The sequence below is a fragment of the Amphiprion ocellaris genome, chromosome 17 (assembly GCF_022539595.1).
Source record: "Amphiprion ocellaris isolate individual 3 ecotype Okinawa chromosome 17, ASM2253959v1, whole genome shotgun sequence".
Taxonomy (NCBI): Eukaryota; Metazoa; Chordata; class Actinopteri; family Pomacentridae; genus Amphiprion; species Amphiprion ocellaris.
The window spans coordinates 12,146,526-12,168,289 of NC_072782.1; the positions used below are offsets into that span (position 1 = coordinate 12,146,526).

The window sequence follows — 21,764 nt, forward strand, 5'->3', positions numbered from 1 at the left end:
TAAAGACCTTTAGAAACTAGAAAAATGTCTCAATGGCCACATCCCGCACATTCTTGATTCAGATCCCACACTTCAACACACTCGCAGGCAAGACTGAGCGCTGCACAAAAATAGAGCGGGCCAAAGAAAACAACCGAAGCCATAAATGGATTCAGTCCTCTCTGCTGTTATTACCATAACCATGTGTCATCCTTTTTCACCTTGCAAAAATTAGGGCCTTTAAGAGGGTGTGTGATGGAATGTGTTTTGTGTCACTCCCGGGGCCTGACTCACAATGCAGGGATTACTAAATTACCATAGAATTTCATAATTTATCTTGTAAATTTGGTGAGCAAAATCCAGAACCACATAAAATCTGCAACACAGAAAAAAGACAATTTTAAGTTTTACTGCTTTTCACATTCATTTGGCAACGCTACCGTGTGAAACAATGCAGAATAGTGAATCCACTGAACTCAGAAGCAAAGACTGTGTAAGAAAGGAGTGGCGCGTATATCGAATTATTCACAGGTCATTCATAGGTCACAGGAACAACACATACATTCATACCAGGTGATTTACAGGCCTGTGTTGTTACACATGTGGAGAATGAAAAATTCTACTTTATTCTACTTTATATACCATATGTATGTGTGTGTGTTTTATTATTGTGGATAAATACATTAACTGACCACAGGTCCTCGAGGGCCCCGTTTGATGTGGTACAGGTCTGGTGTAGGCCCCATGGGTCCCATCAGGCCCCTGGGACCAGGCGGGCCGGGGGGTCCCAGTAGTCCAGTAAGTCCTGGAGGGCCCTCTGGTCCTGGATCTCCTAAAATATTACAGACTGATGTTAGTGGACTACAGACGACTGAAAAAACCCTCCACACACAGTATAAGTTAACAGATGAAATGCTTTTTAATCATTCCAGCAGCACGGCTCTAGATTTGGCAGTGTTGGTTAGTCATAGTTCTCACTGGTCCTAACTGAAATATCTTACCCATGACTTCGTTGTAATTTTGTGATCATAAATTTTCACATACAGATATTCAATGCATGATCACATAACATCAATACTAACCTCTCCCCACTGGCGTCCTGTCTATTTCAGGACTGATTTTAAAGACTTTATTGTTTAAATGGGTTGCTGCCACCTTATTTAGCAGAACTCTTGCATCATCACACAGAGTGCTGAGGTCGATCAACCAGAGACTCTTGGATGCTTTGAGAACCAGGCACAAAAATAGAAGTGATCGATCCATTACAGTGGCTGCTTCTAATCCCTGAAAGAGTCTACCTTTCCATGTGAGACCTGCTCAGACTTTAGAAACCTACTTCTTTTATTTGGCACTAAATTGAAGTAGAGTTTGTTTTATCCCTTATTTTGTTGCATCTTTTTTTTTTTCGGATTTTTTTTAGTATCTTGTCTTTTTTCAGATTTGTCTTTTAGTCATTGTGTTCATATTATGCTTATTTTTTGCTTTTGCTATTTTAATTCTGCAGCACTTTGGTGAAATGTTTGCTGTTTTTTAATGTTCTCTATAACTGAATTTGACTTTGACATTCATGAGTCCCACATTATGAATTCTAATGACTTAAGTGAGCTGCTGATATTTCCTCTAGTGTCTCAATGGGATTGACATTTGTGATTTTGAATAAAATGTCTTAACAACCGCATCACAGTTTACCCTGAAATGTGGTACATATATTCCTGTTCTCCTGGTGATGAATTCATGGAACTTTTGTATCATTGTGTGCATCAAGTTTGTTCAATATTTTAGTTTATGACCAAATACAATGTGTTCACTTGTGATCACCAAATAGTAGCTAAACTAAACTAAGATGGTTCTGTCTAGTAAACATCAGCATCTATCACTGTTAGCATGTTAGCATTTGTATTTAGGTACAGAGGTGTCTAAATATATCTGTAGATTCTAAGTTTTTCTTCGTACCATCACTTCTGGATGCAAGTCAGTTTCCTTATTTTTATTTTTTATTTTTGGCTTTATGTTTCTTACCTGGGGGTCCAGGAGACCCTGGAGGTCCTGGTAAAAATACAGGTGATGTCAGTATTTTCTCACGCGTCATCTGTTCAGGGACGTCAGCACTACTTGACAGCAACACCATCTGGAAATACATGTGAACAAAAAACATGGATGAAAAGTATCATTAATTAAATTATGAGTTAACTTAAAATACCTAAATGAATGACGTTTTTTTTTTCCCTTTATTTTGGAAATTGTATAAAACATCCAAATGCCTGACTGCGCAATTTCCTCTGTAATGGTTTCACATACAATGATTCACAAAGGTCTGCACTGTCAAACAGGACAGGAAAATTACACACCGGAGGGCCAACATCAAGTAAAATTATGCAAAAAATGTTATACCCTGTCAGAGATGAAAGCTGATCTCCTATCTGCACCACGGCACAAGCTGTAACCCAGCCAGATGGAAGGCCAGGCAACCCCTCTGCATTATTCAGCACGACCAGGAGAGTTCCTGCTCTGTATGCTAAGTGGCATCCTTGGGCAAAGTTATCTTTGATCTCCGTGTAGCATCATGTGGATGTGGCAGTCCCAGCAGGGAACACGTGAAAGGCCTTGCTAAGCTGCAAAGACCTACAAATCAGAATGCATGCAAGTTGTAGGAGCATATGTCCACACGCACACACTGAGCGAGGTCGTGGTTCACCTGCTGATCAGTAGGAATTATGCAAGACTGCAGCCTGTGACCTTGGAAACAGGTGTTTGAACTGAGGCCGGTTCCTAATTTCAAACTCTGACCCTTCTGTGACACGAATAAATGAGAATATATTTCCTCACACACTGTAAAAATATATAGCGAGTATTTTCATATTGTTTTCCACTATATAAATACAGTATGGCTCCACCTCGCCCACACAGCTGGAAGCAATATATCATGTGTTACAGTAGAGGGTGTTGAGTGCAGCTGTTGACAGACTCGTGCTCAGATAGGTTCAGACGCCTGCAATTACAAAGAGGGAAACGTAACCTCGCTGCTGAGTTTTACATAAACTGCCCACCAATATATGCTTATGGACAAAGAAATCCCCCCGCTATACATAGAGGAAATTTTTTCAGCCCGTTTTTTTTATTAGGGAATAAAGTGCCATAATGTATCCCTGGAGAGCAGTAAAAACCTGCCTGCTGTTGTTTCTGAAATGCAGTCAGGTATGGAGTCCTTGGAGATACAGCGAGACCTTAAGGCAGTGATAAAGAAAAGAAATAGTTCTGCGGATGTTTACCTTCAGCCAAATAAAAAGGTGTGTTTAATGCATGACTGGGCCGTTCTGCCGAGCCTTTTTGTGGTCAAGCATAGCATACTAGAAAAGTACAGATTTAAGATAAAAGCAATGTTATGGTACTGTAAACTGAAAGCATTTAATTAGATTTTTTAAAGTTAGCAATGTGTATGATTTGTGCGGCACGGTGGAGCAGTGGTTGGGTGGAGGTTGTGTGACCTCTCTTTGCCAGGTTACTTGGTGATGTCTGTCTGTGATGGACTGATGTTCTGTCTCTCTCGGTGTCAGCGGGGACATTCTCTACTCCTCATGACCTTCCAAACACTGAAGTGGGTACAGCTAATGGATGTTATCATTCGTGACTTTACCTTCTGTTTAAGCTGCAGGACAGACATCTTGATCTGGTGGAAATCATCACATGTGGCCGAGCAAGTTCCAGCATTCATGACGTTATCGGACTTCTCAAAGAGATGTACTGCTGGGAAATGGGAAAAACACTGATGTCACAGAGGTTACTCGAAAATGTTTCTCTCAGAAAATTGGCAGGAAAAGGGTAAAACATACTATCTCTGTTGTCAAGTGGACTTATTTTTCATGTTTCTTGGAAAATTTGTCTTTATATTGTCAACTTAACACATCTTATGCAACACTGTGTTAAAGCAGTCTTATCACATGAATATTTATCATATGATCTTGGAAAAAAAATCACCAAAATTACACTGTTTGTTGGTAAAAACAGTAAGAATCACCTGATTTTCAACTTTCTAATCATGTGTGATTCCATTGGGAAGACAGGAAAAGCACTCAAAGAGCACGTTACTCAGCCAAAGCTGCTCAGTCGTTGTATGATTTCCTACAGAAGAAATCTTTAAACAATTCATGGTCTGCAGCGGTGGATTTGTAGCAGGATCGCAATCATGTGATCTTCAGCAGGCAGCTGATGCAGTGTTCACTTGTTGTCATAGTTACAGTGACACCGTGCCGCTATCTCGCAATGGTACAGAAATCTTTAACAAATCTGTGGATCAACACTACAAGCCGCACCACTGCAAAAATCTAATAAGGTGCTCCTTGTGTCATTTCTGACCTTCCCTGAAAATGTCATCCAAATCTGTTAGTCTGTTTTTGAGTAATGTAGCTAACGGATAGACAGACAAGCAGATAGACAAACCAACACCAATCGTCACATGACTCCACCACATTCCTTGGCGGAGTAATAATCAATAAATTATTGTAACCGCAGCAAATGTCTTGAGATGTTTCACTAGGTCATCTTCATGGTGACGCCAGATGAAAAGATGGATCACCAACAACTTTAGGTTTCATCTTCTGAGAACCATGAACATTTCTGCAAAGTTCATCTGATTGATGTTTCAGCCTCAACCAAAGCGCAACAGATCTCAATCAGGCTGCTAGTGTTCCTTGGCGGAGTAATTAACCAAATCTTACATTAAAATAGAGATATTTGATCAGAGTCACATTATTCTATATGTTTCATTTAAGAATTCACCAAAAATAAACTGCTTGTACTAACCAGATTCTTTTAAAACAAAGCAACTGTGACGCTATTAGGGACTCAGTTCCAACCAACAGTAATGTGGCAAAAATTAAGCGACTTATCTGCACTTGGAAAATCTTGTATACGTTGATTCAGGTTGTTTCAATATTTGTAACTGGTAAATGTTTACACTTGAACAGTGCTTTTTAAACCTTTGGTTCCAAACTGTTCTACAATGCATTTCACACTCACCCATTCACACAAGGAGTCACATAGCCATGGTAGTAGTAGGTAATCTAAGAAATTCAGCTTTTTTTCAGTTTTTATGATCTATGGCATTTTACTGTGTCATACTGCACAAGCGACATTCTATAGTTCCCTCTACTTCTAGTTGTGGTTGTGCTGTTTCCATAGAGATGATGGTCTTTATACTGCAGTGAAAAATGTGTCCACAGTTACTAAAAACATGACAGTAGCAAAAAAAAAACAGAGTAACTGCTTGGCGTTCATAGGGTTAAATCTGTTCCTAGAACATTATAATACAATAAACATTTTCGCCATTTTCAGTAATAAAAATACAGAATTGCTCAAGCTAAAGGCCTGCGGCTATGGGTTGCTTTGATGACAGTTTGATGTTTTTTATAACCAGTGCGAGCTAACATATTGTTCAGGGGATGAGTGACTTATGCAGCGCAGACTAACTCTACCACACTGTCTGTGACTGACTAAACTAGACTAGAGGGTGGTCTCATAAATGTGTCAGTCATGGGGAAGTGCAGAGCTAAAACCCTAATGAAGGCTTTGCTGGAGGTAACAAGGCGATTTAAGAGCATATTTGCACAGTTGATCATAACTCCCCGTCTCTTTATTCCAGATTTTTTTTACCCACATTCACTCTACCACTTTAGAACACTGATATTTCATCAATAAACCTGCACAAACCCAGAAGGAAGAAGCACGAAAAGCACTGAACTCACTTCTGTTTTTGTCTCGAGCCTGTAGCAGAATGGGCCCTAGTCTATGCATAGATTTAATGGATGGGTGAATGTGTCTGGACACTATTTTCCCCTCTATATTACAAAGCAGCAGGACATAAGGCCAGAGCATGATTATATGCACCACAGTCTCTCACTCCCCTGCTTCTCCTGAAATGTTATAGTAGGTAATGGAAGACAAACTCATGGGAGGAAGTAACAAATCTGCAGCCCCTCACCGCTTCATTGGCAACTGAATCTGGGGCAAAAACAGAGATGTTTTTATCACCTCAACCATTTGTGTTTTACTCAAATGCATCCAGCAAATCAGAAAAGACCAGGAGTCACAGGGGCAGCAGTGTGTTCGGGAGACAGAACAGTTCTGACATGTACGAGGGGCAATGATGTCTAATGACTACCATGTGTCTGGATTTGCAGAACCCCCTCCTCCGTTTCATTCTCACACACACACACACACACACACACACACACACACACACACACACACACACACACACACACACACACACACACACACACACACACACACACACACACACACACACACACACACACACACACACACACACAGCAATAACAATGTGCAGTCGGCCCCACATCACAGTCAGATGTGCCCTTGAATAAAGAGAGAAATGTCAGTAAAAAATAGTAATCTCACCTCTCTCCCCCTTGGTGCATGTTTTCCCATCTTCTTCCAGGAAATAGCCTTTCTCACACTCACACCTGTAGCTCCCCACAGAGTTGACGCAGATCTGAGAGCAAGCTGTCAAGTTCTTGTCTGCACATTCATCGATGTCTATATGTTGCAGTGACAGATGGGAGACAGCAAGCAAATTGAAAAACGTCAGTGTCAAATAAAGCACCTTAGTCCCCATTAACGGCCATATATTTCCAGTTACAATTAAAATTACACAAAAAATATTACAAACCAGAAGTTAGCTTGTGCAGTTGTTTTTTTTTTTAGATAAACTAAAAGATCACATGTATTTTTAAGATTTGACAAAAATTCTCGGAATTCTTGAGGTAAATACACAATCAAAAAAAGGAATATAAGAGAAGCATACTGTGACCAAGCTGAAAGTATTTTTCTCAGGTATTCTTGGACATAACATGATTTTTATTATCTTTAGTAACTTTACTCTGTTGTACAAATTATAGGTATTTAACAAAATAAAAAATCTCTGATAGAATTCATAACCCACATACATGACTGTAAGTGACATTGTGATAAATATTTATACCACGTTTAATTCATTTAACTTCATACATGTAACTTTTATGTATACAGGTGTAGCCACCAGTTGCTAACACTGAAAAGGTTAAAATCACCCAGATAACTCCCGTTAAAACACAGAAAACTGAAATTAAAATGAAAGATAAAGATAATGAGTTAAACTATACAATTATTTGAATTCTGAACATGAAATAAAAGGCAGAATTCAACCAATGATATATTTAATTGCCCAAGTTCACTTATTTCTGCATTCAGCTAATATGTCAAAACCCACAAAACAAATCTGTTTTGTCAGATTATTCCTTCTGAGTGCCAGTTTTTTTTTTTTTTTTAAATCTCAGTTTTGGGAATTATTAGACCATGCCATGATAGAGAACTATTGAAAGATGGACCTTTTTCCTAAAAGTCTTTATACATTACAAAAACGGAACAAAGAGTAGAGGCCTGTTTTAGCAGAAACACAAAGCTACACTCACGTAAATCACAATGATGCTTTTACTCATTACAAATGTGAGAATGTTGAGCATCTTCTTATCTTAAAAATGGAATTATACTGATGTGATGTTATACAAGGTCTCACCCAGACAGTAGGGCTTCTCTCGGTTTCTGTGGCGTTCACGATCGTAGCGGTATCCGGGGTAACAGGTGCACACCACCCGACCAAAATGATCTGTACACTGCTGCTCACAGGGGGCGCCGGCGCACACGTCATAGTCTGTAGAAATAAATCCGTCATCAGTGGGAACAAACCAAACCACAAAGAGGAATCTCATATCCATCTTCAATCCCTCTCTTTTAAATTCAAAACAGGCAACAAGAGAAAGTTAAGTGAAGTATTATTAGATGTTTTAAGACCTTATGGGACATGAGTAGCCGGATATCCAAAACAATCACAAAAAAACACAAGAGAAACAGTTTTTCCTACCTTCAGGAATGCACTGGCCCAACACAAACTTGAAGCCCTTGCAACATTTCTTCCTGTAAAATATCAAATAAACATGCGCATGAGAAGACAAACCTCAAATACTTTCACATTCACTTAACAGTTCATGTATTCCTGTAGAAAATACATGATGTTTGGCATTTTTAAGAATATGCTGCAATGATTTGGTCTGTTTTTACAATTGGGCTTGAGGGAAATGCAGCCAAATGACCCAAACACACACACACACACACACACAAACACACACACATTGCAGTCTGCAGGTCTCGTTGCTGTGTCTGGCCTGCTGCTGCACGTTGGGTCATGTTTGATGACGCTCCTCCAAACTGCATTTAAACTCCCCTGCTGAGCCGACTGTGTGGCTTGGTTCCCATTTCTTTCCAGAACTTCCCCTCTGAATCCCTCGTTTCTGACCTAACGTTTAACTTCACTCTTTATTTATTTTCTGTTTTTCTGGCACATCAACCCGTGTCACAGTCTTTCCTTTTCACTTGGATATCCTCAATGCAATTCAGCATTAAAGGGGCAAAGAAAAATGACTTCTTCTAAATGCTTTAAAGCATTCTGGAAAAGGTAAAAATAACCAGCCAAACAAACTAAGAACCTAGCGGAATATGTATATACAGCTGTTCTTCTGAAGCTCTTTTCTAACCTAAAGAACATAAATTATACTTAAGTATAATCCCTTTTTCTGTGAAATACTAACAATAAAATTAACCCATAAACAAAGAAAATGTGCCCATATTTTTGTTTTCTCAATGTCCTTTAATCTTAAAAAAATCATATGTAACAAAGCAGAAAACACAAATTTTTTAACTAAAAAATGATGTATTTTTATTTATTGTAATTCTATAATTGGATCATGAAAAAAGACCCCTCCTCTGAAAAATGCTTGAACGCGCCTATACCAAAATAGAAAACTGAGCTGTTTTTCACTTTGTTACATCTGATTTTCAGTGTCAAAGGAGACTGGAAAAATAGAGAAAAAAAGCCATTTTTTTTCTCTCTCTCTTTTCTTTTGATTCTAAATGGAAAAAAGAAGAATGGGCATCTTTGGTATTTGACAGGAAAATAGATGAAACTCAGACAGAAAAGCTTTGTGGTCGACTGAAATCTCCTGTCATGACTTAGATCTTCTAAAGTCTGAAAACCGAGCCAAGAGAAGGTGCAGAAGTCTAGTTTGCTGGAATTTTGGCCCAATGACTTTTCCATTTACACCATCTCATCATTACTTCACACATCTATGGTAAGTTTGATTAATGCCATCTCCATGACAACATTTTGTGTAATACTGTATCACTGTGAGTCACGTCATCGTGAGGTATTATTCATTTCTTGCTCACATTCAGCTCAAAGGAAAAGTACTACCAGGTGTTGCTTTCAAACAGGAGATGATAAAACAATCCAATTACACCATGAAGTCACAGCGCTGTAGTGCAGTCACAGTTCTTCTGAAAGAGATTACTCTGTAATGCTTTACAGATTTTATTCAGAAGCAGCTGATGACAGGGACATTCTCTGGTTAAAATTCCTCTGCTCCAAACTTAATCCATCAAATCTATTTTCGCATTATTTTTTTAATGTACACTTGATCAGGTTACTCATTTGAGAAGACTACGTGTCGATGCAAGATGACGATGTTAGAGTTCTCACGGGTTATTGAATAAACTCTTAGAATTTCACCTCTGTGTATCAAAATCACATACTTTTTCCCCCTGTGAAAAAAATGCCGTTATGCCTTAAAATGGCTCAGATATCCTTTACATTGTGCAGATCTGTGAACTCTTGGCTTCTATCTCCATCCATTCTTTCCCACTGACTGCAGCTTGAGCACATCAGCTCACCTACAGCTCTACTCAAATACTATATAACTATGCAACACAATAAGAAGTTTTAACATTGGAGTAATTCAGCCATACATATTCACACCAGAAACCAAGTCTGACGAAAAATAACAATAGGAAAAGCTCTATCCTGCAAGTTGATTGGTTCCTGAGGTTGGTTATGTATGAAACCCTGGAAGTCGAAATTCGTAGTTTTGTCATTGGCACACTGCAGGTTCGGGATGGAAATGCTCAATCATGTTGCTCACTGCTTATTTCACTAAGGATGTGTCTTCCATTATATATCTTTAATATGCTGATATTTAGCTGTTGTAATGCTATCAATGTTTAGCATCTACTATAGGTTTAGTGTATTAGCATGCTAACAGTTGCTCACACCTTGAGGCTGATGGGAATGCCAGCATTAAATATATTACATTATATATTAATGTTGATCTGATGATGTTACAAGATGAAACTAGATGTTATTCAAATTCAGTCGAATAGGGAGCAAGAAATTTACTCAAATCCACAAATGTTGAACTTGTGGTGGCTCAGTGGAGAAAGTCTGGGCATCAGAAACTGCCCTTCTATAGGAACAGAGACAAATGAGAAGATACACAAGGAAATAATTGGGTAATAATTGAGTAACTGAGCAGACAGAATGTTGTGGAAACATAAGACAAGCAGAGTCTGATATCTGCAGACAGTTAAACTGACAGACTTCTGATTAATTCCTGAGATCTCTCTTAAACGGGCCATTAGAGACTTGGAACACAATGACTGCGTATTACAGTAAATTTGAAACCCTCGAAGATTTTCCATTTGCTTCTTCCAATTTTATTTATGAATCAAATGACCCATCTATAAAAGGTCATGTGTTTGCAATCACAGAAATATAATCCCAGTAAAACAAACTAAATCACTGACTGCACCACTGCAATCCCAGGGGATGCTCCTTATACAGTCGACTGTTTTTACAGTCATTTTGATGGGTACAGAATATACAGAACTCCAGTACTTACTCACTGAATATTTACAACCTAAAGAGGGGCCACAAGGACTTTCCTCACTGCTCTTGAGGCTCATGTTGAAGGATATTAACCTGCAACAATCACACTTTAAGTCTCTGCTGACACTCAAGAGGCACAGCTCCTGCAGGTGTAGTTATTGTAGAAGAGGGACAATCACCACTCAGGAGGCCCTCAGTGAGGTGAGAGTAGGCCACTTGTACTGCCTTCTTGTATGCATCTAAATATAGTGTGTTTTTCTTTGAGAGCATCTTTGGTGCTCGCTTCTGTGTGATTGAACACACGTAGAGGGTTTTTTAGCACAGATGGGAATCATAAATGAAGAGCTGTTCAGGTGTTGAAACTCATCCAGACCAGCCATTGTTCACTTAAGCAGTACGTGACATCCTGACAGAGGCGCAGATTCATGCACATACTATGAACAACCAGCTGACGACCTAAGTCGGACCCGTTGTTTATATCCTCTGTCAGCAGTGTCATAATTTTGAGCAATTTTCATTATAAATACAGCTTAATCAATCAGTAAATGACTATTTTTAAATACAAATCAAGCACACTGGACATTTGTCGTGGGCTAATATTGCTGTTTTAAGACATAAGGAAAAATTATACACACCTTGAAGACAAGGCCTCTGAAATATCAAAACACTTGCCTAGTTGATCTCAGCTTGGGTTTACACATTAGCACTGGCTGAGCATCATTAAGCTTCACAGAAATCTTTATCATGGTGCCCCTTTACTAGCTAAACCCCCACAAAGCTTTATGCTTGGCAACACAAGCATCCTCTGGTCACGATAGTATTGAATAGTAAGATGTACAACCAGATACTGCTGCTAATCTACAATGTGTATTCTTAACGGAAATGTTATCAGGTATTCGTAGACAGTAAATTTTGAATGACACAGATCAGAGAAGAGGGCAAAAAACTTGATCAGGACAGCCCTAGATTATAGTGGAACCCCCTAAATACTAATAAAATAATACTTTTATCATATTTTTAAGTTACTTATTTATTAAGTATATGGAAATTTGTCAAAGCTAGAGGTACACGTTACTGTAGGAAGTATTGTGTGTATTTGCTGAAGCTACCTGTGCAGAAAAAGGTACCAACCATGTCTGTCTCTCAGTGTATCTAATTTATGACATAGCAGCATATCGTATGTTGTGGTGTTTGTGGGTGGGAGGCGCTATAACTCGGTCACCCTGAGAGAGTTGATCTGAGGATGTTTCCTCTGTGACCCCATAATTCATGTCATAATAACATCCCCATGAGGACAGAAGGCACTTATAGCAAATAACCAGCTTAGCAAAATAACCAAGGTTAGCTTAACAATCATGAGAAAACAAACATCTATGTCCGTCTTGAAAGATCATGAAAGAGGCAAAAGAATCCCATGGAAACTGGATCCAAATCTGTGTTGGAGTTCATTTTTACTGGATTATACTTTTATTAAATTACTCATTAGCCGTAAGATATTCTACCTTATTTTACTGTCTCTCATTGTATCATTAAATAAACAAGTCTAAAACGTAATGGTATTTAGTTACTTTTCAGATGAAAGCACTCTTGAAAAACAATTTCAGTATCATCTTGCTATTTTCAGTTTGACAAATTAATTTAATGTTCATATTGTTGATTTCTTATGTTGTCCCTTTGTTAACCTTTTATATTTTGACACATGTGGACGTCAACCCGCAAGAGAAATTAGATGGTAGCGATATGACCTGTCTACAAGTTAAAACAACATGCCTGGTAAAGACATGGGGTGATGGATACTTGGGTGAAGGTCAGTGCACTAAAGCAATAAAATAACCTCAAACTACCTACACGATTTACGTCCTGGAGGTAGAAAATCTGTCAGGACTCTAATATGGAAGGTCTCAGTGCTAAAGTGATACATGAAAATAACATTATAACATAGATATATGGTGTATTATGTTCTTTGGAGTGTTCAACACATAAAAAAGCAAATAGTTTAATCTGTTAGTTAGAAAAATGGTCAAACGAATGCACTGTAGAGACATTATTGTTACCAAATGTCATATTGTGGTAGTAATTAAAGCTGCAATTTGTGCTTGCAATCCAAACCCACCTGTCCAAACTTGCAACTGTTGAAGTTGCAGATAAAATAACAGTGTTTTCCGTGATTAGGGCCTAGTTAACTGTCTAAAAAGTAACTTGTGGTGTGTACAAAGAGTGCCAAAGGCCTCCAGCCTCTGCACACTAATGACGTTACCATTGATTTATCTACATTTACACAACTGTCTGAGCTCATATCTGGCATTTGATTTCCCAAAAGCCATTTAACAAACCACCTCAGCTCCTCTCCTACTGTTTGAACAGCAGAGACTGCTCAGATCCCAGTCACTCTCCACACTGACACCCTCGTGGACAGTCATGGATTCTGCAATTAGAGATGAAGCACTTGATGATGATATTCAGTACACAAAACAAAATCCCACTGAGCTGTGACGCACGGAGCCTTAACACCTTTCACAACAGCGGCTAAGAATACAATCCTCTGCAAGCTTGTTAGCTGCTCATGTACTTCATGCAAATCAGAAAATAAATTCAAAACACATGTGGATTTCATTCATATTCATGAGTGCGAGAACAAGAGGAAAAGATCTCCCAGATGCATCCATAACACTTTTCTACAAGAATATCAATGAGCCTAGTTTACGGTGTCACATGCCCAAACACACAATGCCGGCGTATTGTGATTGACATTTAATTCCAGACACACCAGTGCACTTGTTCAGAGTGATCAGGACATCACAGACAACCTGTTTGTTTGGCCACCTGTGCTTCTTTTCACCTAAAGGTTATTGCATTTTGCCAGTGATGCATATCATTTTACAGGGGCCCCTTGAAATCTAGACACAGAGCAGTTTGACCTCAGTTACCCAGGTCGAACCATAAGCGCTCTAATTACCTTATAAACAGAGACCCTCTGCCTGAACCAACATGGTGCACCAGCCTGGTCTGACTATCTCTCGTAATGAAACACACTATATTCACACCAGAGTTAATGTAGAAGAATCTGCAGAATTTGGTAAAAGCAGAAAAAAATGATGAAGAGGACACAGATCCAAATGGAACATGCACCTTCATATCGGCCAACTGCTTCTTCACGTCCAAGCATGCTCTTCTCTCTCTAAAAGGGATAACAATTACCAAACTAAAGAGTATCACACGTACAAACACACAGCTGCGAGACAACACAGTGAAAGCTTATTTGTCTTGCATTGCTGCCAGTGATATACAATAACATGTCTGCAGAGAGAAGAGAAGATGTTTGTGGAGCAATTTTCTACACACATTGTAAGTGTGAAAGGAGTTTGGTAGAAATGAAACACCATTAAGTTGCTGATTTAGCCATTTTATTAATTCAATGATTGTATTTTTGAGCAGAACCATTTGGTTCCAGCTTCTCGTGTGCGAGAATCTGAGAATTTGCTGATTTTATTCATTGTAACCTGAATATATTTGGGAGAGATTGATGGACTAAACAAGCAATCTGAAGAGATTACTGGGAGCGCTGGAAAGTTGTGATTGGCATTCTTCACATTTTGGCACATTTATGAATGATTTCAATTAATAAATCAAGAGGAACTTGCATGGCCTTGTCTTGAAATGATAAAAGAAGATGTCTTCTCCTATCAGTAGCAGAGTTCCAACAGGACTCATTAATATGTAAATGTACTGTACACAGCAGGCACAATGAAACCTAATCTGATCATCTACCCCTTACAGGGTACCTGTGATTAAATTTGAAGTTTCTACAATGAATTGTTCTTCAAAGTAAAAAAAAACTAATAATAATAATTAGCTCATTAATAGACCAAGACTCTCAAGTAAAGGCTTCCAACTGAATAAAGAGGAGATGATAGTGAATTAAATATTTGATAATAAAGGGATTTGGAAATTGTGAGGAAGCTTCTTTGCTGAAAAGGTTGCTGACCTTCCAAAGATAGTTTTAGTACTTATGGAGAATGACATAAGAGTATGAGAGTTTTTTCTATTTCTTTTGTATTTCCTCTTGGTTATAAACAAGTCCATGGGAAACAGAGAGCCACATGCTGTCAAATAGTGACATTACTGACATGAGCATCTGCTAATCTGTTCTATATTACACTGAATTTCCTCAGAAGTCTGTTTCTATATCCAGTAATCAGTGTCAAAGGATCCTGATTATCTGTCTGCTGACTGAACCAGAGGTGTCTCACGCTCAGACTTTGTTCCTTCTTCTCCTCTCTCTTAACATCGCTGTTTGACCCTATTATAACATTCCACGTCTATCTTTCTCATTTCATGGTTACATTCCACTTTACTGCTATGAATATTCCCCAACCACCTCATAGCACGCATGAAGAGGCTGGGATATTTTCCACGAAACTCCACAGATGTCAGTTGTAAGATGCCACTATAGTCAATATGACAGTGTCTCCCAATCATGTTGCCAAGAAGAATGCGGTATATAAGCTTTAGTCAACTGACTCCTATGCACAGTCTGCAACCTATTCAGTATGTTTGTATAAAACCATCTGTTAAATCAGACATTTCCTAATCAACAGTGACTTGGCCCTAATTCTTTTTCAGTCTTCAATCTCTTCTCTGGACTGCAGCACTTCCCTCCTCGCCAGCCTCCAATTCCTTCAGCTCATCAAAAAGTAGTTCCCTCACTGTGTTCTCGCTCTCTATTTACCTGCTAGTTTCCAATCCAAAAGCCTTGGTTCTGACATTCTCCACTACATGTTCATCCAAAACACTGCAAAACACCGACTGTTCTCCACATATGCTGCTTACGTAGTCTGTTGTACCCTTCATTCATCACCTCTGCACAGCAAAATCTTGTTATCCTGCACTGTTACGTCCAACTCTCAAGCACTAACCGAAAATATCACCATGAATGAATCAAAATTGACTGTGCAAAGCAAGACTTTCCATATATATATATTTTTTAATCTAAAATAAGCTCCAACTGGTGGTAAAGTAACACATTGTAGACATTCTAACGGTGTGTCACAGATTAATCAGACTGATGTATTGTGCAACTGGTACTGAGATAATATTCACATGGCAAACACTTATCTTGAAGAAAACCAGAGCTGAGTGAGTGATTGCCTGCTGCGGCATGAACAGAGTAATAATTCTGGCAAGTGAGCGGTCAGAGATAATGACAGGGAAGATTAAAGCAGGTATTGTGAATATTAATGTTAGTGGGGCATTCTGTTGCTGGCTGTCGTTCTGAGGAATAAATTAGGGTCGTTGGCACTACTTGCAGCCTTCTTTAATCAGCTAATAGGTAGTGTCTTTTGGAGTCACCCGGACATTTTTAGAGGTTATTGGTTTTTCACTGAATACAAATGAATATACACCAATTGATCAGAAAGATGGGTTTTTGAAAATTGAAAAAAAAAAAAAGCACTTTAAATATTATTTACCTTTCTTTCAGTAATTCCACTTTCAACAAAGTAACAAAACATCGATCAGCATCAAAACTACCTGTCTAATATTGTAAAGGTCGTCCTCCTTGTACAGTTAAAACAGCTGTAACTCGTCGGGGCGTGGACCTCTGGGAGTGTCTTATGGTGTCTGGCATCGTATCTTTTGGGTCCTGTGGGCAGTGAGGTGGGGCCTCTGTGGATCAGACTAGTTCTGACACATTGTTTGGTGTAGCGGGACGCATTGTGATGCTGGGAGTGCAGCTGGAGTTCTGGAAAAATTGTCTTTTCAACCCAAAATGTCAGAGTGTCTGTGTAAGGATGGAGGCACGAGTTAAATACAGGACTTTCACCCAGGAGACCAGGGTTGACATTCTGTGTGTTACCATTACTCTCAGGCTTAAGTTCCAATATCACTTTGGTTGCTTACTTTTGGTTTTCACTTTGCTTCAGGCAACAAAACAGTGTGGTTAGGTTTAGGAAAATATCACACTCTAGTTGAGACTTTCACAGTAATAAATAACTTTGAAGTTTGGTTAAGTTTAAGCACCAAAAATACTTGGTAAGGTTTTGTAAACCAGTTTTGGATTAAAATACGACCCCTTTACGACATGCTTGAAGCTTTTTTGCCATTTTCTTAGCTGCTAGAGTGACGAGTCCCAGCTAACATGATTGGTTGGCTGAAGATGTCAAAGTAATATCCATATAAATGAGCCAAGATTTCCCAGTAGAACACGGTCTTGTTCCGCCAAGATGATCAGTGTTATTTACTTTATCTTGATTTGAATGTTTTGGCTGATAGGTGTAAGTCCTATAAAGAAGGTGAACAAAGATGATGTGAATTCACTCCATTCTGAATATAGTAAAGAAAAGAAAAATCATTTCTATCATCTCCTTGTAGCCAGAGACTTTCCCCCGGTGCACTATAATGGTTGACCTTTACACTTCAGCTGCATATTCATGGAAAAATTACAGTTTAGCATCTGTTTGGGCCTTTGCGTGCTGCTGATACCTTCTGGATGTTATAACACGATCCATGTGGCTTCTATCAAAGCTCTGCAGCACAATTAGAAGAAACACAATGGCCACTAATCTGAAGGAAAAAAATATTTCCTGATCCTATACAAAATCCTTTTTTTTCCAGACAAAATAAGACATTTAAAGAAATAATCGTGGGCTCCTGGAACATGTGACGATGATTTTCCACAGATTAACTTACAATGAGCATAATCACTGACATTGCTCTATTTGAGATAACATGAAATAATGCCTGGATATTTTCTTACAGTGTTGTGCTTTATTATGTCTTGTATTTCATGGGATTATTGTGTTTCCAAAATATTACAATTAAAACAGACAAGGTGAACCCACCCCTATCAAAACATGTCTCTCTGGCTGATGAATATTGTCGCAAGGAAAAAAAATCAGTATAAGACCAAAAAGTGCATGTTGACAAGAGGAAGAGAAGCTTTAGATTAAACAAAGAATCTCTCCTTTCTATATTCATCATGGATTGCTTACTCCTGGAAGTGTTGTGCTCTGAAACAAATACAGATGAGCCTAGCCACACTAACACAGATGAAAACATCTGAATCCCTCTGCAGCTCCATCGTCTCCACGGTGTAACACAAACAAATGAACAACAGTGTACTGCAGTTTGTGAGGCCTCCTGGTTTGCTGTGGAGATTCACATTGTGTCACTCAGACATAAAACTCCAGCATGTCAAAATGTGTCCTGTTTGTGTAACCACACACAGGTCGTCGTGACAAGCAGGAGATGAAGTTAAACAACACACAGCTAGACAAAACTACAGTAAATTAAGAAGGACAGTACCGTCTGCTAATGCTGTATCCAAAAAAACAATCCCCAGAGGAGAGTGGTTTTATAGGCGCACATAAAAAACTAAGTACAGACAGTACGTCTTCTGAATGCCTGGATACCTTTGTGTTTTCCAAACTTCCAGGCTGAGCAAACAAAACACTCTTGGAAAGGTAATTGATTCTGCTAAAAATGCTACAACTTAGAAAATGAAGGAATCAGACTGTTGCAGACCATTATTCTCCCTACAGTGACAGACTTGTTACACTTCTTAATGCAGTAGCATTCCTTTTTTAAATGTGTTCTTGGTACTTCAGCTATGCTATGTCTGATTATTATCAGTAATTATCTTGTAATTACAGACAATTCCTTGGAGATGCCATGAAAGGCCAATTATATTAGAGAAATATGCTTTTCCAATGCATCTGCACTTTATAACCCTAAACCAGTGTGGAGGGTAAAGAGACATCTCATGCACTGTGGCGTCCAACAACAACTCAGCTCTTGAAAAGGTTCATAACCTGCTACAAAAACAATTCTATCATACCAGGATTTGTTTGGAATTGACAGATGTGAAGAGGTGATTATTACAGAGCCACCTGTTTCCTTCTTGTAGCCATATTTAATGGAGACTAGGGCTGCTACAACAATATATTTTCCGGTGACGGTTCAGTTCATAAATGGATTAAATTAATATGTATGCACATTATACACATACATTGATTTATTTATTGCAGTAAGCAGGTGGGTCGATGTATAATTGAGGGACTTTTGAAGTCCATGGGATATGTCTTGCATACGTATTTATCAAAAGTAAAAAACTGATGTTTTGTATGTTCATTATAATCATGTCTTTACAATTTCATAATTATTATGGAAACATATTAATAAAAAAAATGACTGGACATCACTAAAATGTCAAGTAAATAACCGTCCAAATTTAATAACAACCACCTTCTAATTAGCTAAACAATAATAAAATGAGCTTATTCAACAATAGTTTTGTGTTCTTTTCATTAAGTTGAGATAATCATGACAGATATTATAAATATCTGTAAATCTATAAATCTATAAATTTAAATATTTCAAATACATAAATTATATAATACATTTATATGGTAAATAACAAATTGTATCTGTGTCCCAGAAATCACTTTCAACTAAGTTACTCATTACAAAAACACCTCTCAAGGAAGTGTGTTAATTCCAGATCACATGACCTGCTCCACATGATGTCATTTCCTCCTGAAGAAAAGACTGGCAAGACTCCAAGGCTTTCTGAGTTATTTAATATAAAGTAGTGTGTGAGTCAAGTGTGGATTTATGGCATGTCAACAGGTTTACTACAATATCTTTATAAACAACTTTCAATTTCAATTTTACTCAATTGTATATATAATATTTAGAAAAATCTTTCTCTAAAAATGCCATGTGGTGTTTAGTTATATGCGGTCATGTTGATTTTAGGCCTGAAAACAGCAAAAATGTCAACTATGATACAAAAAATCACGCAATTATATATTGACCAAGGTATTATAGGACTGGCCATCCTGCCTGTGCAGAAAAGAAAACCGTAATCACTGCTGTTCATCATTTGTAACCACTTTTTTTTTCTTGTAGTTAAAACCGAATATGACATCATGATATGCTTAGCCTATTAAAATAATAGCACTCAGGTTTTCTCCTTTGCAGCATGAAGCCGGCCTGCTTAACAATTTCAAGAGGGGCTAAACAGACATGAAAATAATGCCAATTTGTGTATTCATGCTGCAAATATGTATTATTGAATTATTTTAGGAGTATGTACTTAGGTAAATATGTAGTCCAACCTACGTAAGTAGCTAGTTGCTTTCTGTGGGGTTTTCTTGGTGCTGATGTGTTTTCCAGCGTGCTGTCTGATTGTTAAATACTGCCGATAAATACTGGAACCTCGTCTCAGCCTTCAGCCAACCTGCCGGTAGCGTAAAGCCTCTGCCAGTCAAACTGACACCATCTACCTTCCAACGCAGTTCATATCCACCTTAAGGCTCCTCTGTCAGTTGGTGTTTCTGGATTCACGTGGGAAAATAGATACTTTAAAGGTGCTTTAATCTATTTCTGGCCACTAAGGGAGAGTCCAAAACCGGCTGCCAGACACCTTGATATACTGTCACATTCTAAAGTTGCTTTGGTTAACATGTTAAAAATAATCAATAATACTACTTCCACATCCTGCGGGCACACATGAAACACACTGAAACACATAAAACCCAGGCCATGAGCTTAATAAGGCTAAAACACTCAATAGAGCTGTACATGTGACAATTCTCTGCACTTTCTTCCCCCCAGTCATCTGATTTAAGAGTGCTAAACACTCCCTTAATGGAGCCTGAAGGGAGTGTTGAATCCTGCACTTACTGGATGGTCCAACTCTGTCAAGCTCCCGACCACTCAAAGGGACGGAATTAAAAACCTAAGGATGTCCAGCACTCAGAAATGCAAGTTTAAATCTCATAGGATAGTCCAGGAAATAAAACCCTAATGGGTGCGATAGTGTGGTAAATAAGAAGCAAGAAAGCAAAGGCAAGCTTAACTGGTAAAACATTTCTTTTACAAAATAAAAACTAATTAGTGAGCCGTTTCCATGACAAATATCCTCTTTAGTAAAATCTGCTCTTCCATTTAAAATGAATTGCATTGTGCAATGCTGTTTCTAGTGTACATACAATAGATGTCTATATGTATATATATCTGCTCAGAGAAGTAATGCTGCCCCATTTGGCAACTAACATGGAACATTAACATAACCTGTTGTTAATGACTGTTTGAACTCAGTGCTCACAGGCCGTGACAGACACACAGGTCTGGTATAATACCCAGTGGTCAGGCCCCTCTTTTAAAACAAACAAGCAGTCTGGTTTGAATTTGTGCAAATATATCGCTCAATTTAATGCAACTAATTTAAAACATTGCTTTTTATTCTTGTGCTTTTGTTTTCATTTTCTCTCTTGTGACACAGTGGCAATAAAACGACCCAGTAAGTGCAGAAAAAATGTAAAACGCCAGCGTGTGCAGCAACACTATATGTTGCTGCTAATTATATGTATGTCGGTCATTGTGGATTTATTCATGTATTCACTTTCTGTCTCAGTGTTCAGTGAGAAGATTAATACCCTTCTCAGGTCTGTCCATTCAAACTACAGCAGCATTTTTTTCATGTACAGTAAAAAGAATGAAAACTGAGGAAACAACTTGCCTGACATGTTTAATCAGTGTAAAAACCAAATGTAAAAACAACTTACACACATCCAGGCTGTTTCCTCCTATTTTTAGTTTTTACACCAAGCAAGCTAACTACCTCCTGACTCCAACTTCATGTTGTGCTGTCGGAGTGGTATTAACGTAACTCTTAAAATATGCATTTTTTCAAAAATGTAGAGCGACTCCTTTAACACAACTGAATGTTTTCACCAGAAAAGGTTCCTATAAACAGACTGTGCAGTTCACCTCAGTAAGACTTTCTACCAGTGACTGCATGTACCAGGAAGTTAACATAAGCTTGCAATAGTAGAGTGTTTAGCCTGCTTTAATATTCAGCCATATAACATATAAAATACTGTTAAAGGTGGTGTTGGTGATCCTAATTAAAGTTATTGCCAAATTCTGCAAATATCTCCTCATAGCCGTCCCTTCTTTGTACAGAGTGGCATAAAACACAGCGTTCGTGCACAGCCCTGATTCTGTAAAT

The 21,764-nt window shown here is 38.3% G+C and overlaps 1 protein-coding gene across 3 annotated transcripts in view; it reads right to left on the minus strand.

Moving 5' to 3' along the window:
- ccbe1 (collagen and calcium binding EGF domains 1) overlaps window positions 1–21,764 on the minus strand; it is a 41,200-nt gene that overhangs the window by 6,493 nt on the left and 12,943 nt on the right. For 2 of the 3 annotated variants that reach the window (XM_023291955.3, XM_023291953.3), the window contains exons 3-8: window positions 7,898–7,950; window positions 7,553–7,687; window positions 6,397–6,534; window positions 3,614–3,723; window positions 1,999–2,107; window positions 672–811 (exon numbers count right to left, since the gene is read on the minus strand). In XM_023291955.3, coding sequence (XP_023147723.1) covers window positions 672–811; window positions 1,999–2,107; window positions 3,614–3,723; window positions 6,397–6,534; window positions 7,553–7,687; window positions 7,898–7,950 — 685 coding nt within the window. The remainder of the gene's footprint in view (window positions 1–671; window positions 812–1,998; window positions 2,108–3,613; window positions 3,724–6,396; window positions 6,535–7,552; window positions 7,688–7,897; window positions 7,951–21,764) is intronic. The other variant, XM_023291954.3, reaches the window with a different exon arrangement.